Source organism: Halichoerus grypus, chromosome X (genome assembly GCF_964656455.1).
Source record: "Halichoerus grypus chromosome X, mHalGry1.hap1.1, whole genome shotgun sequence".
NCBI classification, from domain to species: domain Eukaryota; kingdom Metazoa; phylum Chordata; class Mammalia; order Carnivora; family Phocidae; genus Halichoerus; species Halichoerus grypus.
In genome coordinates, this window is record NC_135727.1 from 13,810,123 (window position 1) to 13,830,034 (window position 19,912).

Below are 19,912 nucleotides of genomic sequence, written 5' to 3' on the forward strand. Positions count from 1 at the left end.
CGACAGGTGCTGGGAGCAGAGGGGCTAACCGGGACGGGCTGGGGGGTGCGACGGGCTTCGATCTCGGCGGCCGACGGTGCGAGCCCGCTCCGGCGGCGCCCGCGGGCCCGGCCTGCCCAGGAGGGGCCGGGGAGTAGGGGGACGCCCGGCCGCCACGCTTGCCCGCTCTCCGCTGGGCTCGCCGGGGTTTTGCCAACCGGCGGCTGACGTCGGCGCGCCCCTGCCGAGCTCTCCTTTTACTACAGCCGGCAGGCGGCTCCGTGCGGGCCCCGCCCTCGCCGGCCCCCGCCCCCCGCGTGCCCACACCTTGCCGTTTATATAGAATGCGCCGCGGGCTGAATTCGCGGCTCTCTGGGACCGGAGAGTTCTTGGGAAGGAGAGCGCGAGCGAGGGAGCGGGCGAGCTCCGAGGGGGTGTGGGTGTAGGGAGAGAGCAGGTAAGGGCCATCGGTTCCCGCTCCTCCGCTCGCGAGCCACTCGGGCCCCCCTTTTGGCAAAATAACAGCAACCTGAAAATTGATTAAACAGAAAGAAAGAGGCGACCCTCCCCTCTCGATTCTCCACGGGCAAGGAGCTGCGCGGCTCTGCGGTGTAACAGGCTCACACGTTGCTCATCACATGTTCAAACATTTCCCTTTCGGGGAGGCTCGTTATTTTTAAGTGAATATTTTCGTCTTTGTTTTGATTTTTTTTCAGCCTTCCTCGGGTTTTTATTTTGATTGAGTTGGCGGCCCGCAGCGGATTGAGAGAGGCGGGGGGAAAGCAGCCCGCCGGTGCGCGGGCAGCCCACCCAGGCAATTCCCCGCGCGGCCCGCGCCGGCCCGGCGAGCGGCCCGCGCGGAGCCCGGGGAGGCCGGCGGCGGAGCCGGGAGCCCCGGCCGCACCTCTCGGCGGCCCCGGGGGTGGCGAGCGCGGCCCTGGGCGGGCGGGCGGGCGCGGAGGGAGCGCCGCGCCGCTTTGTCTCTTCACTTCTTGAGCAAGGCGAGCGGCTCCTCCCGCGGCCGGCCGCTCGGGCTCGCGGCGGCGGCGACGGCGGCGGCGGCGGCTCCTCCTTCACCCCTCTCCTTTCCTCCCCACTCTCTCGTAGGCAGCGGCGGCGGCGGCAGCGGTGGGGAAAAGCGGATCCCGCCCCGAGCCACACCGAGGGGAGCTCGCGGTCGCGACTTGCCGCCCTAAGCACTCTCCGAAGTCCGGCCCGCTCGGCGAGGACTTCTGTCTCCTGGGCGACCCTTGTCAAGCAAGCTGGGATCTATGAGTGGAAAGGTGACCAAGCCCAAAGAGGAGAAAGATGCTTCTAAGGGTAAGCCCGCCCGCCCAGTCCGCCGGCTTCCCTTCCCTTGGTTTCCCTCGCCCCCTCGCGTGCGCGCCGCCCTTCGGCGGCTCCCTGCCTCCCTGCCGGAGCCTAAGCTGCCCGTGACCTCTGCGACCCCGGGCGAGAAAGGAGGGGGGGGGCGGGCCGCTGGGGGGGGGGGGGCTGGGGTTGCACCACTTTCCCTCCTTCCTCGTGGAATTGTCGCCCCGCGAGTGCCTCCAGCCTCTTCCACTCCCCCTCTGGACGCACCGTGGTGGCGCTGCGGGCGACCCGAGCTGCTGCAGCCCGGAGCGCCAGGAACAGCGCTGCCTGCTACGGGCCGGCCGCCTGTCTGTGCGAGTGCATGTGTGTGCGTGTGCGCGAGTGTGCATATGTGTGCTGCGCGGGTGCAACATGGTGACATACTCAGGAATCTGCCCCACTCTCAGAAACCCAAGCTCGAATCCACCTTCAACCCCCTCTCCCCGCCCCCAATGCAAACAAAGAGCCTGGCCGAGACGCAAAACCCCTCCCCCCACGCTCCTTTCCCCCTCACACCCCCTATTCCCCAACTCTCTACCCCCTCCCCAGAAGGCAGGAGCTTGCAACCTTCGACACGCCGCGTGCAAAAGTGAGCAATCCTGGTGCCCCGGCGCCGCCCGCGCTGCGCCTCGGCAGCGCAGCCTCGCCAAGCCCCCGGAGAACAAAGGCTGTTGTCCCCTTGCCACTAGTGCCCAGCGGGAGCGGGCCTCCGCGGGAGGGGACAGTCCCCTCCCTCCGCTTTCTGGGGTTCAGCCACCTGGCCCGGGGCACCCGGCCGCCGGTCCCCCGGAGTGTGCATCTCGGCCTGGGGCCTCCCACCGGCGGGTTGGGGAGGCGCAGCAGAGCAGGGCTCACACCCGGGAGAACTCAGAAGAAGGAAGGGGGGGTCCTCCTGACCCCCGCCAGCACTAGCCTTTGCCTTGCTAAGGACCCGGCTTAGCTCTGGAATGTAAGCTGGAGACGAGCATCCTTGGAGCTCCGGGTGCAGGGAGAGGCGCAGAGAGGGGTGTGGTAAGAGCAGTTGGGAAACGGCAGGTGCCTTAGAAGCAAGTGTCCGGAATGGTTACAGAGCAGACGCCGGAGTGGGCTGGACCGGTTCTGAGGGCCCCAGGAGCGCTGATCCGCAGCGACCCACACCGAGTCCACGCTGCAGAAATGGGACTGCAGGGAGGGAGCCCCAGCTTTCGTTCACGGGGCCCTAATTCCTCCCTGCACCCTGGGGCCCCCTTCCCTCCCACTCCTGTCCCTATTCCTTTTTCTCATCTCCTCCTTCTCGCCTCTCCCCATCTCAGAGCTTTCTCTCCCCGGGAGATTCTAGGGCAGCACCAGCCCTCCCCCGCTGAAAGTTGTCAAAAGTCTTCAGCTCAGGGCCTTTATCCTTGTTTCTAAATGGAGTCGATCTCTTCCAATTAGGCAAAGCCTTGAGGAAAGGCTGGCAAGTTTGTGTGTCTGTGTCCGGGGGTATAGGTCTGTTGTCCTAAGGGTCAGTGTTGCCACTGGCCTGGCTTCAGGCCAGAGTTCAGCCCCTCCGGACCCACTTCATAGGTGCTGGCTGTTTGAGGTGCGCAGATGAATTGAAACAGTCACTTAGAAAGTAGAACTCTGGGTGTACATTTCCAGAGCTTTCCTCATTGTGGTTTGTCTTAAACAGGCATTCATAGGTTTAAGAGAAAATGACTTCAGATTCGTTAAAAGGTTTTGTTTTGCCATGAGGGCCCAGAGAGGTAACAGCAATGGAAGATTGTAGCACCAAACTGATCTAGTCCAGTGATTCCCCTTCTGAATCTGGGAGTACTTCGGGTTTGTTTCTAGAACTTTGGTTCCTGATTTCCAGCAGGTGGTTACCTAAGGTTTATTTCAGGCTGCCTTTGGGAGGGCCCTGAATCCAAATTCATTCATGGAAAGTGAGTTGCTCTTTTAGGAATATAATTTGCAATTGTCCAGAATGGAGTAACAAGTCTGGAAACATTAGGACAGGTCTCTGTAACTCAATGATGAAAATTTTTACTAGGCGCATGTCGTAACATTTTCTCATGTTGACTCACCACACTTGAAACCGAATACCTCTCTGTAGGAATTATGTAATTAGCACTTGGAATTATGGTTGAAATTAGAAGAAATTAAAGTAATTTTATAAGACAACTTTTAAGAAAGGAGTTTACTTTCCCGAGGAGATGGGAATCTTATGGATGCTGAGAGCGGAGTTCCATTTCTGCCTCTGTTGGTTGTTGAATTTAGAGCATTTTGAAAATAGTCAATGCGTAATAGTTAGCTTTTTATCCTTTCAAGTATGTTAAAAGCCTTATGTGACCAACTTTGAAAGACTACTTTTTATGTTAGAGATGAAAGATAGCAGGTCTTATTTCTATTTTAACCAATAAAGTTTTCCGACCATATTCATGAAGAGGTTTGGTTATTCACAAATTTCCTATGTATGGGTCATTTTTGAATTTTTTTTTTAAGCTTAAGGGACTCATGAGCACACTCTTTGCAACATGGCAAGACACAGGATTGAACATTTAATAGATACTTTGAATATACACACATTTGATTTTGAACAACAGTGTGACAATGATTGAATCAAGTCAATTATTTGAATGAATTTCATAATCTGTTTCAGAGCCTACTGTTTATTTAAATTCAGCCTCCCACCCCATCATCTGGGGTTCATGCCCACAGCCTGGAAGACTATAATATAGTGTTTCTAGAGTTCTTAAAGCACAGATAGTAGGTAATCAGTAAGTTATTTCATGCTGCTGAATGAAATTTGGCTTTCAGACACACAAATTGCCGATTGTCTTTAAATGACATTTTCTTCATCTCATTGAGGGTAAGACCAGTCTCAGTGATGGGCAGTGATCTTTTTGATAATCTTTTCAATAACGTAGTGAGATGAGATAGTCTGTCCTCTTTGTTGGGGGGGAGGGTGGGAATCTTGATTTTGTTTGAAACTATGAAAATGGCCTCTTGTGTAGCAAATCACCTTTTGTGCATTTCTTTAGGCTTTACATAAACTTTTAATTTGGCAGATATGTATATAGTTAGCAGCACTCAGCTTCTGAACAGGAGGACCTATTTCCATTTCAGGGAAGAAGAAAGCATAACATTTGTTTGTTCAAGTCGATATTCACTTAGCTTTGACTCACTCTTCTCTACCTTGTCACATACAATCTTCTCGGCAGTTCTCTGTTGGAAAAGCACTCAGTTAAGGCTGGGTCTGGTTTCCTGCAACTGTGTTATGTGGCATTCAGAAAACGTGTAGCCTGCTCCAGATAAAACCAAATGCATCCCTGGACTGAGTAAAAGGGCTAGCCAGTTCTTGATTTCAAAGCTGCCATTTGGCTTGTAGCTACCTGTTTGGAGTTGGGTATGTGTTTTCAACCACCTTTTCCCCTTGTGCTTATGGAGAGCCATCTCAACCAGGCAAGTTTCAAGGCCCCGTGATGTGGGCTGTGGGTTCTCTTGGAGAGACAGTCGGTAATAGCGGTCAGGCTGGGCTTCTGCTGGCTGCTGGGCATGGAGGACAATTCCACGCATAGTGCAGGAAACCAGCCACTTGCACAGCTATTGCTGTACTTGGTTGTGGTGCCAGCATGCTTTTATGGGTACGGCTCATTTTCTGCTCCTTTCCTGGCCGTTCCCAATAGCCTGTCTAACCATACCTAAGGATGGGGCATTGTGGTCAGGCAGCCAGCATATCAAGTACTGAACCCCGAATGCCATTCCCAAAGATCATCTTGGTCTTGGTGGTTTGCTGTAATAGCTTCCGTCAAGTGTCTTTCTCGGATTTGGGCCAGGCAAAGCAGGTGCTTGGAGGTATTTTACCCACAAGAAATCATGACGTTGGTGACTTCTTACTAAAAACTAACAGTCATAATCTACCTATTACTCATGTAGGGACTTGATTTTTTTCACCTTGTGGATAAATCCTCATGGACCAGTGGTTTTATGGAGTGTCATAAACCCCATGTTTTCTTCTATGCTGAGGATAGTGGTCACCGCCTTGGTGAGGGTGTGTGGCCAAGGAGATCTCGAATCAGAAATGTCAGTCTGTTCTTGGGGATAGGTGCAGAAGAGGAGTGCACAGTGCCCACCCCCCCAGTCCTCTTCATTATGATTTCTAGTGGTGTGCAGCTTCCTTATTGGCAGAGGCCGAAGCGAAAAGGAGGAGCACATTGGGACGTGGGTTAGGGGTGCTGTATCTTCTTACTGAGTGTTCCTTCCTCTAAGTCTCTTTCTGGTACAGTTCAGATCCTTAAAGGGGCTTAGGGCGCATCCTCAGGGTGGAGATGTGGGTGAGGTTGGAGTGGGAATGGACTTGGGGTTGGGGCCGGGGTGAGAAGCAGAAAGTGAGCTGTGGGGCGAAGGGGAAAGGGTTGAGGCCCATGCCCAGGGCAGGGAAATGTATGGTGGCCCTGAGAACAGGCTCAGAACAGGGAAGGGAATGGGGATCAGGGTTTTTGGGTGGTAAGCTGGAGGGCCGAGTTGTGTGGCAGCGAGTAGGGAGATGAAACTGTTAACATTCCAGGTCTCTTTGCAGCTGTGCTGTTTTATGTTCAAATCAACTCCTCATTCTGGGAATTACAATCAACATAGAACAACCAGAATGTGTTGCAGCTCTTCAAATGTATCCAATAAAAAGGCTTTCTAGTGTCTGCTTCATTATGGCTTATATTTTTGGAGTTGAGAAATTTGAAAGGAATACAAAATAATTGCCACGATTAAACAATTCAAGGAGAAAAATTCCCATGAATTAAAATACGGCGGGTGGAGGGGATCCCACATGTCTATTACTTTGCCAAGCTTAACATGCTCTTTGAAATGTAAAGCTTAGGCACATACTATGGTTTTAACATTTAGTAGAGAAGACAAACATCCGCATAAATCGTTGTTTGCAGTCACCAATTTCTGTTTGTCTCTCCAGAAGACACATTAGCCCCAGGATTTCTCAGCACGGGCTGAGGAATGGACTTCAGGTTCACTGTACTGAGAAACATGATTTATCTTAGTCCTCACCAACTTGAAATGTAGCTTATCTGTTTGTGATATCCTGGTTCTACAAACTCACTTGAATCAGATTTCTGACTTTTTTTTTTTTTTTTTTACTGTGGCATTTTTGTCACTTTGGTGAATGCCATATCTTGATGAAACATTCATTAGGGATGTGGATTTCTGGGTAAATGCATTAATTTCCTAGAGAAGGTGAAATAGTATATAGTGATCATTATGACCACTCCAGCCTGCTGGTCTAATTTCTCCTTGAATTGGAGGGCCATTTATTTTTTCTCTAAAGCAGTGTTTTCCAGGGTATTGACCCTGAAAATGGCAGTTTCATATTAGCAAAGAGATAAATTCTTGGTTCTTGGGGCACAATGGAAATGGGGACTATTTTATTAAGAATCTGGGTTTGTAAGAGACAAGAAACCCAAATTACAATTACTGTAGGTTGAGATCACTGTAAGTAAAGGCAGTCCTCATACCCTACTCATGCCTCTGCTCTTTGAAATTACTTTTAGCATTGATTTTCAAATGGAAGTGGTCTTAGCGTCACTGGCTAATGACCTTCTCCAGAGGCGGGGGGCAGAGGGTAGTAGGTGTCCTTGTTGATTCTTTTAAACTCTTTCAGCACCCTTGGCTTCAGTTGGTGTAAGGTTTGAGTTGACATTCTAGGAGGTGTAGTAGGGCTGGCATGAGCTGGGTTGCTTGCTTGGGCTTCCTACTCTCACCCTTCTGCAGAGACCTCAGATTTAGTTTGGACAGTCACTATTTGGCCTAAAGGAATTCTTGGGTGTACATGTCTGTTCTTTCTGGATCCTGGCAGGAGGGCCTGGGAAGAAAGAACAAAAAATCTGGTGAAAGGCAGGCCTGATCAGAGGCCAAATTAGAAAATAGTTCATTTTTTTAAAGATTTTATTTATTTATTCGAGAGAGAGAGTGAGAGTAAGAGAGCACAAGGGGCGGGGAGCAGCAGAGGGAGAGGGAGAAGCAGATTCCCCGCTGACCAGGGAGCCCGATGCGGGGCTCCATCCCAGGACCCTGGGATCAGGACCTGAGCTGAAGGCAGACACTTAACCAACTGAGCCATCCAGGCGCCCTGAAAACAGTTAATTAAAAAAAAAAAAAGGAACCCAATTTCCTTTTGTGTAATTGAAGATTATACACAGTAACTTACACAAATCTGAAATGTGCCTCTTGATTAATTTTGACAAATGTTTACACCCATGTAATCAGTATCAAAATCAAGTTATAGAATATTTTCATCACCCCAGGGAGTTCTCTAATGTTCCTTTCTTGTCATTCCCTCTTCAGAGGCAGCTTCTCTTTTGATTTTGGTCATCATACTTTGCCTGTTATTGAATTTAATTATCAATGGAATCATGCAGTATGCATTCTCTGTTTCTGACACCTAGTCACCTCTCCTTTCAGGAAGCTTCCTTTCTCACTTGACACCCTTTCTCTGGTTTCTTGGGCACCCCTCCCCCCCCACATACTAGGGCACTCAACAGGGTCTTGTACTTGTCAGGCCCATAAGGAGTATTTGTTGAATATTCTCGGCAAGGTAAGGAATTTCTTTAAGCAGGGGTATGTTTGATCATCATTTAATAACAATGACAATAATCATCATACTTATCATTAGTATAGTAGCTTCTAAATTATTGAGTACTTATTTAGTAAGCATATATTATTTTTACATATATCTCATTTAATCCTCCTGATGGCCAAAGTAGCGATTAGTGTTTATGGGCTTTAGAGATGAGAAAATTCAAGTTTACAGATCGAATGAGGTCACATAGATAGTGGATTGCACCTAGCACAGTGATTGGCATTGTAGTAATTAATGAGTAATTGTAGAATGCATGTAGCAAAACTCATTGGTCCTGTGCTATGTTCATTTCCAGTTTGTTGTCATATCAGAAAGCTGTGTGTAACAGAATGGCTCTGTCACTGTTTCACTTTGGTGTAATCTGATAGATGGCTGGGGATATTTCCATTTTAACTAAGGATTGCCAGAGGCTGAGCTTTAACCCCAAGGAATTAATGTCTAGTTGACTTTCTAGCATCTCGGTTGGTTGAAGAATAATTTTGGTTAGGGTCTTAATAGTTTTATTAAACACTAAGGGATTTGACATGAAATATCTCCTGAAATCTTCCTAACAGTCTATCAAGGATAGATACACATACTATTATTATTCCCATTTGATGGATGAAAAAACCGAGTCTCAGAGACTAAGGCCAGTCTGAGGTCACTCAGCTAGCAAGACGGTGGAGTTTGAGCCAAGTTTGACTGACTTCAAATCCACCTCTTTTTTTTTTTTTAGAGGGGGGAGGGGCAGAGGGAGAGATAGACTCTTAAGCGGGCCCCATGCCCAGTGAGGAGCCTGAGCTCACGACCTGAGCCGAAATCAAGTCAGACACTTAACCAACTGAGCCACCCAGGCGCCCCTCAAATCCACCTCTTAACCGCTGTCATAGTGCCTCCCCACGCAACACGGGGGATGCTTTATCTAATCTCGGTTTGCACAAAGACAAAATTATTTCCTGTTTACCAATGTGGACATGGTTAGGAAGAGCGTGCCCAGGCATACATGCATGACTGCTCCAGGGCTGTGGTCCTCGTGCGGCTGAATGAGTCTCTGAACATTTGTCTGAGTGACTCTTCCCAGCCTGGGTGCACAGAGATGAAAGAAACTCAGTCCTACCTTACGGTTGCCCTTCCTTTCCCTTTGGCCTTGGACATTCTGACTTTTTACTTTTCATTGTGTATCTTCCCTCAACTGGCCATGACTGTGACTTGTAAGATTTAAGCATCTGTCAGTTTGAAAATAATGGTGCTTTTCTCCAGAACTGTGTCTGGGAATTTGTTTCACCTGTGTTCTAAAGATTACACTTCCTCTTAATTCACTGCTGGGTAAAACTCCCAATTGTTTATTTTTTTCCCTATTACATGGCATATGCTTTCAGTCTGCCTCTCATCAGAATCATCTGTCTCATTTCCTTCTCTTTCTCAACCCTACCCCATTTTCTCTCCCTCCCTCTCTAGAACTCCCTCTCTCCTTTTCTCTCCCCCCTCCTTTCCTTGTCAACAGATGTAAGTGGTCATTAGCTGAATGGGGTTCCTTCGGGTATACTGGGCTCAGTGGAGGATTCTCATTTCTGCATTTTCTCCCCTGATAGCTATATTAACTTGAGTGAAGAAATCCACCCCTTAAAGTGCAGCTCCACAGAAGAGGCTTTTCACTACTTATTATATAACTCATTTTAAATGGAAAAATAAAAAAGTGCGAGCTTTATTTATTTATTTTTACTATTTATGCTGCCTTCAGTTAGATAATATTTCCAAAAATATATCTTGTTAATGGAGACACAGCCTTGAACGAGCATATTAATTATAGTTCTCAAAGTTAGGAATCATGTAGTTCTCTGTGCTGCAGAACCTATGTTTAACAGCTGTAATTAACAGTGATGGGTGTATTGCATGGTTATAGGTAAGTTTAATAACAAACATGAAACCCAGTTCTCAAAAATCCCTCCAAATTATGGAGGTAGCATTTCTACTGCTCTTGAACTGGGGGTTAGTAAACAGATCGAGTTCTTAAAATATTTAGCTTGCTGTTAAAAGTGGAAGTAAACAACCTAAAGAAGGCAGGCTGAGTGCAGTTCTTGAATATGCCTATAGATATTTTCAGAATCTTCTTTCAAGCCTGACTTGGAAAGTATTGTGACTTGACCTGCTTCTTTTGCCTTTGGCTTGGATTCTCTGTGTGTAAGCCTGCCTCTCCCCTTGGGGGAGGGGGTGGTTTTTCTGAACACTAAGACTTCCAAGAGCTTGGATCTGCGCGTGGTTTTCAGAGCGCTGAGGACGAGGTGAGCCTTTCTCCTGGAAACAGGGCCGGACGCTCGTCGATGCGGTCAGTCCAGGGAGTATTTGTTTTCCGACTAAGCTGGGAACCGGACGGTAGCGCTGAACGTTCTGGTGACCAGCGTCCGTCAGTCGCCGTGGATCTGGCAGGCGGGTTTATTACAAACCTCGGTGTGCTCATTAGCCTCGTGATGTGGCGGCTGCCTAAAAAAGAAACACGGAAAAGTTGTGTCACCGAAGGTGAAACTTGGCGAAGCGCTGCTCGGCGCCCGGCATGACAAAGCTCCTTGCAGGCGGCGGGCAGCGGACGGCTTTGCCCACTTGCCCGGGTGCCCACGGCCCGGCCCGCCGGCGTGGGGACGCCGCCGCACAGTGAGCCGCGGCGCGGGCGGCCGCAGGCGGGGGAAGGGTTCGGTGCTCGCTCGGCGCAGCCCTCGGCCTCGCTCGCGATCTGGCGGCGGGCGCTTTGCCGCCGGTGGGGGGCGGCGTTAAGATGGTGGCGGCCGGGCGGGGCCGGAGGGAGCGTGGTGTGTGGCCCCCTCCAGGCCTCCGGGCGTCCGCGCTCGCGCTGCGCCTGACCCACCCGCTGGACGCCCCAAAGGCCGGCACGGGACGCAGAGTCCAATCCAAGCCTGGAAGTCGGGGCTTGGCCAAGACGAGAGCGTTGCTTTCTCTGTCTAATGGTCAATGCTAATTCGGTTTTAGCTCTTCAGAAACCTAGGATGAATCTTGAAGCAGAACATTCAGGGCCGATTTGAATTCATCGGGGCGCTTTTCCCTTGCTTATGTTTCATCGCATCGATTTTTTTTTTTTTTTCAGATTACAAAATAATGCATGTTGAGCGGGGACAATTTGGAAAATCTTACAAGCATAGATAAGAAAATACCACCCAAGGGTTCCACTCCTAGGTTAATTTGTTGCGATTTTCCTTCCAGTGTTTTTTTTCCTCTGAGTTTTAGAATACATGCATATACGTGGGTTATTATCTTTGAGAATGTGTGGGATCACGCAGTATATACTATAACCTGCTCTTTTCACTCAACAACATAATAGAATGTTTTTCTATGTTATCAAATAATCTTCCACACCATCTTTTTTAGTATGTGCACTCTGGGTGTGGACTTGGGGGTGATGAAGGAGAGATGGTGATTTTTGTGCCTGTGGGTGTGAACAGTTCTGTACCGCCTCGAGATCCATCTCACTGAGCTCCACAAACATTATTAGTATTTTATAAATGTACATTTATGAATATCCGTATATAAAGATCTATATATGCATGAGTAGATCTGTAAATATAAAATTAAATACATGTAGACAAACATGCATATGTCTACATAAATAGACATACAATATACTTAGAATAAATCCTCAAAGAAAAGACACCAAAAGGAATCTCTCGGTGGTTGCTTATAGAATATTTATAGCTTTTTTTTTTTAATTTGTATCTTCTATTTTCTCTACAGTGGATATATATAATGATATTAATCATATAATAAAAAATAATATAGACAAAATATTGCTCATGGATTGTCTTCAAACTGCCTTTTCTGCTCCAGCTCCCACCATTTCTTGATCTAGAATGTTCTACCTATTCTTTCTACATTTTATGATTCTCCTCTTCTTCCTCCAGGAAACAAGCCTCTCTTCCACCCTCCCCGCAGGAACTGCTTACTCCTGACACTGGGCTTCTGGCAGTTCCCATGGGCTACTGTGGATAACTCTATGATGAACTTTTCACCTGCTTAGGTTTTAGCTCCCCAACTAGATTGTAACCTCCTCAAGGGCCCTTTTCACAAAACACATGTTCAGTAAATGTGTTACTTAACTGCAGCGCTCAGCATCCTTCTTCGGTTTCTTTAAATGTTCCTGTACTTTGAAACTCCCAAACTGTACCAAAAGCCCTTAGACTCACAGCAACATTCCATCTGGATTTAATATTGCTAATTTAATTTGGGGTATAATTCCTATTTTACAGTATGTCATCTTCCATATAAAAGTGGCTACATGGTTAAAAGCATGGATTTGAGAGACTTGGGTCCACATCTAAGTTCCTGTACTTATTCGCTGTGTGATCTTGGGCAAATAATCTTTCTAAGCCTCCCCAAAATGGGAGATAGTTACATTTTTCTTACATGCCTGTTTTAAAGGTGGAATGAGATAATGTATGGAAAACATCAAAGACAGTGCCAGCTACATAGGGCTTGGTCCATGGTGATATTGATAATACACTACTAAAACAGTAGTGATTTTCATATGGATTATTTGAGTTAGAGGGTTCCTTTTAGCAGGCTTGTTGGCTGTAGAAACAAATCTATAGATTCACACATTTGACAGTCATAGTCCAATTTTAATGGATTTTAGTTCTACTAATTCATCCATTAATTTGCTTAATATTTATAGAACTTTCTATGTGCTGTAGACACTGAGAATGCAGCCGTGAGCAGAACAGATAACCATCTGTGCCTTCGTGGAGCTGATACTTTGCAAGTTTACTTTGAAGAACCAAACTATCGTTGCACAAAGCACTCTGCTCCATGTTGGCGGTATGTCAGTGAATGACCTGGTGCCCATCATGGCCATTCTTATCCTCAGGCGAGTTGGAAAAACATTGTCCTGGAGACAACACAGGACCCCTGGAAATTAGGTGTAAACGTGCAATTTTTCTGGTCAGTGGGGTCCATAGCTTTCAACTCCTCAAAGGGCTCAGTGTCTCCACAACTATTAGGTGAGTTGGAGCCCTGAGGTCTCCACCCAGCACTGTTAATGAGCTATGTGCTGTGGGTCCTTGTTTTCTCCTGGGTTGAATTAACCTTACACATGCAGATGCTTTGGTTGGGAGCCTCCTTTCTCTTGTGTGCTCCTCTTCTCTCTCCTCCATAGCATCACCTCCAGTTCTTCTTCTCACTGTCTTCTCTGTAGGAGAAACTAAGGAAGGAAGAAAATTTCTCAGTCTGGTTCCCCCCCCCCGAGAGGGCAGGGTTGGCGGGGAGCTGGGGGGGGCGCTATCAGAATGGCTCAAATAGTTTGACCATTCTGGTGGCTTGAACCTCAGTGGTTCTTTATGTGGTGGGCTCCAGGGGGTGAGAGTGGGACTTCTCAGATATCCTTCTGCCCGTCTGGAGCAGGTGGGCAAGGGAACTCCCCTTCTTGGGTACCATTTTCCTGTCTATATTTGTCTGGCAAGAGGTGGGGGCGGGTAGGAGTGTGTGGGTTAGGTCAGGCCTAGATACACCCCAAGCTCTTCTCGTCCTCTAGGTCCCAAGCAGTGTCCCTCTAATTTGTTTATGACCGATCAAGTGCATTGACCTACTACTGCTAGTTACTTTGAGTTATAAATGGTTTTTTTATTTCTCCTATGGAATCGGGGGTTCAGGCTGTATAGAATGACCTGGTTTGTATCACAAGAGCCTTTGGGACTTTGACAGATTTCACCACTTAAAAAACACACAGCTTTCTCCCTCCGCCCCACTGGACATAAAAGCAACCTTTGAATTCACAGAACAAAGAGCATGTCTTTAAAGGGCAGCATGCACAGAAAGGGAGGAAAGGAAGTAAGATAGTCCATCCTCTTTTCTGAGGCCATTGTCTCCAGACAAGTGACAAAACCGAATACCTTGGAAAATCTTGTATTGATTTTTAGTGCAGAGGATATCTCCCTAGGATCTGAAAACCCTGGCAGAAGATAATAAACTTGTTCCTCTGCCTTTGAGCCAGAAGTTGAGTTGCTTAGTTTCCATGGCTGGAGGAAACGAGAGTAATTGCCCTACGAGAGTGAGATTTTGGCTAGGGTGCATGGCTCTTGACCATATTGTAATATAGGTGAGGCTCAGTTCACGAAAGCTTTACCTATGCAGATTGGACTCAGATGGGTGAATGGGAGGTAGTTACAGTATGAATGGAGTTACTTTCTATGAAAAATCTTTCTTTTAGTAGCATCATCTCCGGTGTATCTGAATGTTTCTTTGGGGATCAAGGATCACTTGAGTAAAAATAAAGAAATAAAAGCCAAGCCTAGAGGCCTCTTGTTGAAGCGTTTGGGTTTCCTGCAATTCTGTTACTGCTCAGAGTGGCTGTTTTTGCTTCCCAGGTTTTTGAAAAATTTTGCTTATTTTATTTTTGTCAAAAGATTTATTTATTTATTATTTTATTTTATTTTTAGATTTTATTTATTTATTTGACACAGAGAGAGGCAGCAGGAGAGGGAACACAAGCAGGGGGAGTGGGAGAGGGAGAAGCAGGCTTCCCACCCAGCAGAGAGCCTGATGTGGGGCTTGATCCCAGGACCCTGGGATCATGACCTGAGCCGAAGGCAGACGCTTAATGACTGAGCCACCCAGGCACCCCTATTTATTTATTTTAGAAGGGAGGAGAGAGGGAGAGAGAATCTTAAGCAGACTCCGCGCTGAGCACGGAGCCCAATGTGGGGCTCGATCCCACAACCCATGAGATCTTGACCTGAGCCGAAACCAAGAGTTGGATGCTCAACCAACTGTTACCACCCTGGTGCCCCCCCCAAATGTATTTATTTTTAATTTTTTTATTGTGGTAAAAGAGACAATATAAAATGTACCATTTTAATGATTTTTAAGTGTGCGGTTCAGTGGCATTATGCACACCGACATTGTTCTACAACCTTCACTGCTGTGCTTCACAGGTTCTTAATCAGAGATTATAGCGGTTGGAAGGGACCGTAAAAACCATCTGATCCAAGTTTCCCATTGGGGAGAAGAGGGAATCAGGCCCACGGAGAGGCAGTGACCTGCCCAGGGTCCTAGAGCAGGTTAGTGGCAGGGGCCGGGCTTAGTGCATTTCCTCGTACCCACACTGATAGACTGAGGCAGGTGACCTCCTTTACCTTACGGATAGCAGAATCAAGGATTGGCATATTTAGGATGCTTCCCTGATTTTTTTTAATCAAGTAAGCAATCAATTGTTACGATTTAGAGCCAGAAGGCCCTTCAGACACCATCTAGTCCAAATTCCTAATTTAAAATATTGGCTCTATTTGTTCTTTCTAAATCCAAATTGAACCTCAAAGAGATGCTAACATTCTAATTTTTAAAATCTGGACAAATTCTCTCTAAATTCCCTCTTCCAATGACTCCATGGCATTCCATGGTTGAAACCAGGTCCTTTGTGGGTGGCTGTTATTAATAAGCTTTCTTTGGGATGTTTACAGTAACTGCTATGACCTAAATAAGATTGCTTGTATTGTTTTTTCCCCCACAAAGGCAAGAACATTTTTAAAAAGTGTGTTCATCTCCTTTCATTGTACTTACCCATGACTGAAAGAACTGAAGCATTGCATTTTTTCCTATCTGTGCATTAAATTAAATTTCATTAGAAGGAGTAGAGCATTTCTACACGAGTTAAACATTTGGGGCCTTTGTGTACCATAACCAGTTTTTCTTAGAGGTTCATGACACTGTACCATGTATCATTACAGCATGTTCCTTTTTAAAATTTTTCTTTTGTTTCTAATTGTGGTAAAATACACGTAACATAAAATTTACCGTCTTAACAACCATTTTTAAGCATATGGTTCAGTGCTGTTAAGTGTATTCACATTGTTGTGAAATCTCTCTCTGGAACTTTTTATCTTGCAAAACTGAAACTCTATACCGATTAAACAACAACCCCTCCCCCACCCCCCCTCCCCCCAGCCCCAGGCAGCCACCGCTCTACTTTGTGGTTCTAAGAGTTTGGATGCCTCGTATGAGTGGAATCATACAGTATTTGTCTTTTTGTGACTGGCTTATTTCACTTGACATAATGTCCTCCAGGTTCATCCGTGTCATAGCATGTATCAGAATTTCCTTCCTTTTAAAGGCTGAATATTTTGTTGCATGTCGTTTTGGGGTTCTCCAGAGAAACAGAATATACCTATTGATGTCTATATCGATATCGATATAGACCCGTAAGAGGATATTTATTCCAGGAATTGGCTCACATGGTTATTGAGCCTGAGAAGTCCCATGCTCTGATGCTATCCCTCAGTGCAATCATGAAGGTATGAGAACCAGGGCAGCTGATGGTGTAACTCCTAGTCTGGGCCTACTCTGAGGGAGGCGGCTGGTGTAAGTCCCAGAGTTTGAAGGCCCAGGAACCTGGAGGTCCGGTGTCTGAGGTGAGAGGACAACATCCCAGTTCAAGAAGAGATAGAAATTGCCCTCCCCCGACCTTTTTGTTCTATGGGGGCCCTCAATGGAGTGGATGATGCCTGCACATGTTAGTGAGGGCCATCTTCTTTACTCAGTCTATTGACTCAAACGCTAATCCCTTCCAGAAATACCCTCATAGACACACCCAGAAATAATGTTTTCTCAGCTTTCTGGGCATCCCTTAGCCCAGTCGAGGTGATACACAAAAGTAACCGTCACATATGTATATACCAGGTTTTCTTTATCCATTCATCTGTTGATGGGCATTTGGGTCGTTTCCAGCTTTTGGTTTTGTGAATGATGCTGCTGTGAACATGGGTGTTGATTCTTTATTTTTTCAATTGATGGGAGAAGTTGTTTTAACACACTCAGTTTGTCTCCTCAATCTTTAGTCCTAGGTGATCAGAATAGCATGGTGAATATAGTGAAGGAAGAGCCCAAACCCTCAGGAACCCGGAGAATTGAGGTCTTAATCCAATGACTTGCAAGTTGGAGCACCATGAGAGGAGTGATAGGGCTTTACTTGGTCCTCTTAGGTCTATTTATTGTTTCTTGTCCGGTGATTTTCCTGGTAGAAACAATTTAGTTCCTCTGTGATAACCTCCAGACCCTTCATTCCTGCATTTGGAGTGGATCGTGCCTTCCTGTGCCCTTTGCAATGTATTTCCATTTCCCTTTTGCTTTGTACGTCTCTCCTACCATACTGTAAACTTCTGATGCTGTCGTTCAGCTCTGGATTCCCAGTCCCTAGGACAGAGCCTGGCCCACCAAGCAAATGCAGTAAATGCTGGTTTGAATAGAAATTTGACTCATTCTGTCATTTGGAAAATTTAAACTTCCTAGTTAGTCTTGGAACAATTTGACATTTTTATTTGTTTTTTCTGCTGCTTTTATGTGTGAGACATGGCTTCTGTTCAGGAGCACAAATTAGGTTTAAATATGTGGCAATTACGTTTTTTTCTCAATGCTTTGCGGGGAATGGGAGAAACGTTTGCTGAGTTCTTGGCATCAAAAAGGGGAAATGGCCAAGCCTGGACTTCAGCTTTGATTTGTGTAGATTCGTGTAGCCCCCTCTGATCTTTGTCACCGTGCAGTCACCTCTCAGCCGCCTCCAAAGCCGGTGTGAGCCTTCATGTTGTGCAGCTAGCGCTCTGAGCACCGGGTGTGTATCGGCGCCCAGATGCCCCACTCCGTGTCTTGGCTCCCAAGCCTTGTTTTTCATGCCCCCTGCCATCTTCTGAACCCTCCCTAACACCTTTGTATGCTCCCAGAAATACAAATCTCCCAAAGTGGGCTCCGGTTTCTAATAAAGCCCCTCACAGTGCTTAATATGTTCTGTTTCCCATCGGTGGGCAGAGAGTGCGCAGATGCGTTTGTCTCAGGTGAGAGACACCACTTTAGAAACACACGCCTGGGAATCTGGACACCATTCCTTCAGAGAGCACCAGCCATATGGCAGGCTCAGTGCCAGGCCCCGGGGAAACTGAAGAGGGAGAGAGCCCCTGCTCTGCTTGCACGGAGCTGACTGTGGGAGAAGGAGACAAGGCTTGGGAAGCTCACAAAAAAAGGGAGCTAACCTAGTTGGGTGGTAGTAGTAGTGGGAACCTGAAGCCAGCCCCTGAAGATGGGTAAGGGTCTGCTAGTTGATGAGAAGGCAGAGACGTGTCCTGGACAGCGGGAACAGTACGCGCAGAGCGGGCAGCTTACCTATCCAACCAAAGGAGGTTGAGTGTTCGAGAGGAGCAAGTCACCGTCGTCCATGGACAGCCCTTGCATGTGCTGAATTCTGCCGCTCTCAGCTCCGTGGACTTTCCATTGATTCCAGTATATCAAAACTACCATTTCTCCGTGCATTACCAAGCAGGTTCCCTGATAGGAAGGGATGGATGAAGAGGCAAGTGACTCGGAATTCAAGCAGGCTCAGTGATAACTTAATAATGTACACGTTTAAATGCCAACTGTGAACAAAACCGTGGGATACCATCTTTTTCAATGAATAAAACACGTTCGATTTTAAGTGGAATCCTGTTTCTTGTTATTGTCTATTTTTTGCTGCTAGTGTCAGAAGCGTTGGAGTTCTGTCAGTTTTAGGCTCCATGATCAGAATCCATATATGTGTTTGCAGTGTGACTTTTTTTTAAATTGATAACCAGAGTGAGAGGTAACCTTTTAGCTATCGAGAATATGGATTGTTTAGCGGGCAGACCCTCCCAGTGCAGAAGGCAGCTTAATCAACTTTATTCAGACAAAGGTACATAGTTACATGGCCAGTATTAGTAGATCATGAATCTTTATTAAGTCAAAAAGACCATTGATATTTACAGATAATATCATTCTTGAGAGTTGGGGTTATAGTCAGGACACAACTGATTTCTGACTCCAAGTTACATCCGTTGGCTTTCAGCTTTGACTTTAGCAGTGGCACGAAAGTTAAGTTGCCAGACGTTGCCACATAGGACTTCAAGATGGTTCCATTCATATCATTTGTTCATCCACCAAACATGTATTGGGAACCAGCTCCATGTCAGGCTTGATTCTAGGTGCCGATGACACAGAGGCAAGCAAGCTATAGCTCGTCCCTGCTCTCATGGGGCTCACAGTCGGGTGGGCAAGACAGACAAGGAAATAGCCAATTGGGATAAGCACAGCAAGAGCAATGGTGTCATGGAAGCCTAGGACACTGTGCGAGCCCAGAGGAGGGCAGCTGACTCAGCTCTGAAGGGTCAGGGGAGTCTTCTGGAGGAAAGGACGTTTAACTGAGGTCAGAAAAGTGAGCTAAGAGCTGGGTGGGCAAAGAGGAGGGGGAAGAGAATTTCAAGCAGAGGAGGGACCATCACGCTTGATGACAAAGAAAGGGGAGGAATAGAGGGAAGGAAGAGAGAGAGCAAGGGAGAGGGAGAGATTGCAAATATAAGTATAAATGTGAATAATTGACTAACACTCATTGTGGCTAGAGAAGCATGAGGTGCAGCTCGAGATGTAGGCAGGGGCCAGCGCACAAAGGCATTGAGGGCTTTGTCAGGGTGAGGAGTTTGCACTTCATTTTAAATGCACTGGGAAGCCTCTAGAGGGTTGTGTGGTAGGGCGCCCTACGATCTGATGTACATTTTTACATTTTACGGACGGGATGGCAGTGGTCCAAGCTTAGACTCAGTAGGGTAGGAATGAAGATGGACAAAGTCTTTAGATTTGAGAGCACTACTCAGGGGTTGGAGGAGATTGGGTTTAATGCTAATAACATAAGTGGTCCATTTATATCTCAATTAAGGGGGAGAGAGGAGTCAAGAGTAATGACTCTGATGTTTCTAGAACCCAGTTCCACCTCTAGCACTTATAAACTGTGTAATTGGGCAGTGTCACCTCTCCTCTTGCATCTCCTTCTATTCATCTCGTCCCCAGTGTGATTGCAGGCCCATTTTCACTGGTGACTGATCATGACCCTGATGCCATTTACTTCTAAGGTATATAACAGATCCTCAGTAAATGTTGGTCAAATACATGAAATAACATTAGCCAATCACCCCTCATATTTTATGCAACGACATTTCTTGGTTAGGT

At 46.9% G+C, this 19,912-nt stretch overlaps 1 protein-coding gene across 2 annotated transcripts in view; it reads left to right on the forward strand.

The window, feature by feature from the left end:
• Positions 1-324: 324 nt before the first annotated feature.
• FGF13 (fibroblast growth factor 13) overlaps positions 325-19,912 on the forward strand; it is a 476,517-nt gene continuing 456,929 nt past the window's right edge. Inside the window, exons 1-2 of one of the 2 annotated variants that reach the window (XM_078065334.1) lie at positions 325-436; positions 1,087-1,299. In XM_078065334.1, the coding sequence (XP_077921460.1) occupies positions 1,251-1,299 (49 nt within the window). In that variant the 5' untranslated portion in view covers positions 325-436; positions 1,087-1,250. The remainder of the gene's footprint in view (positions 437-1,086; positions 1,300-19,912) is intronic. The other variant, XM_078065336.1, reaches the window with a different exon arrangement.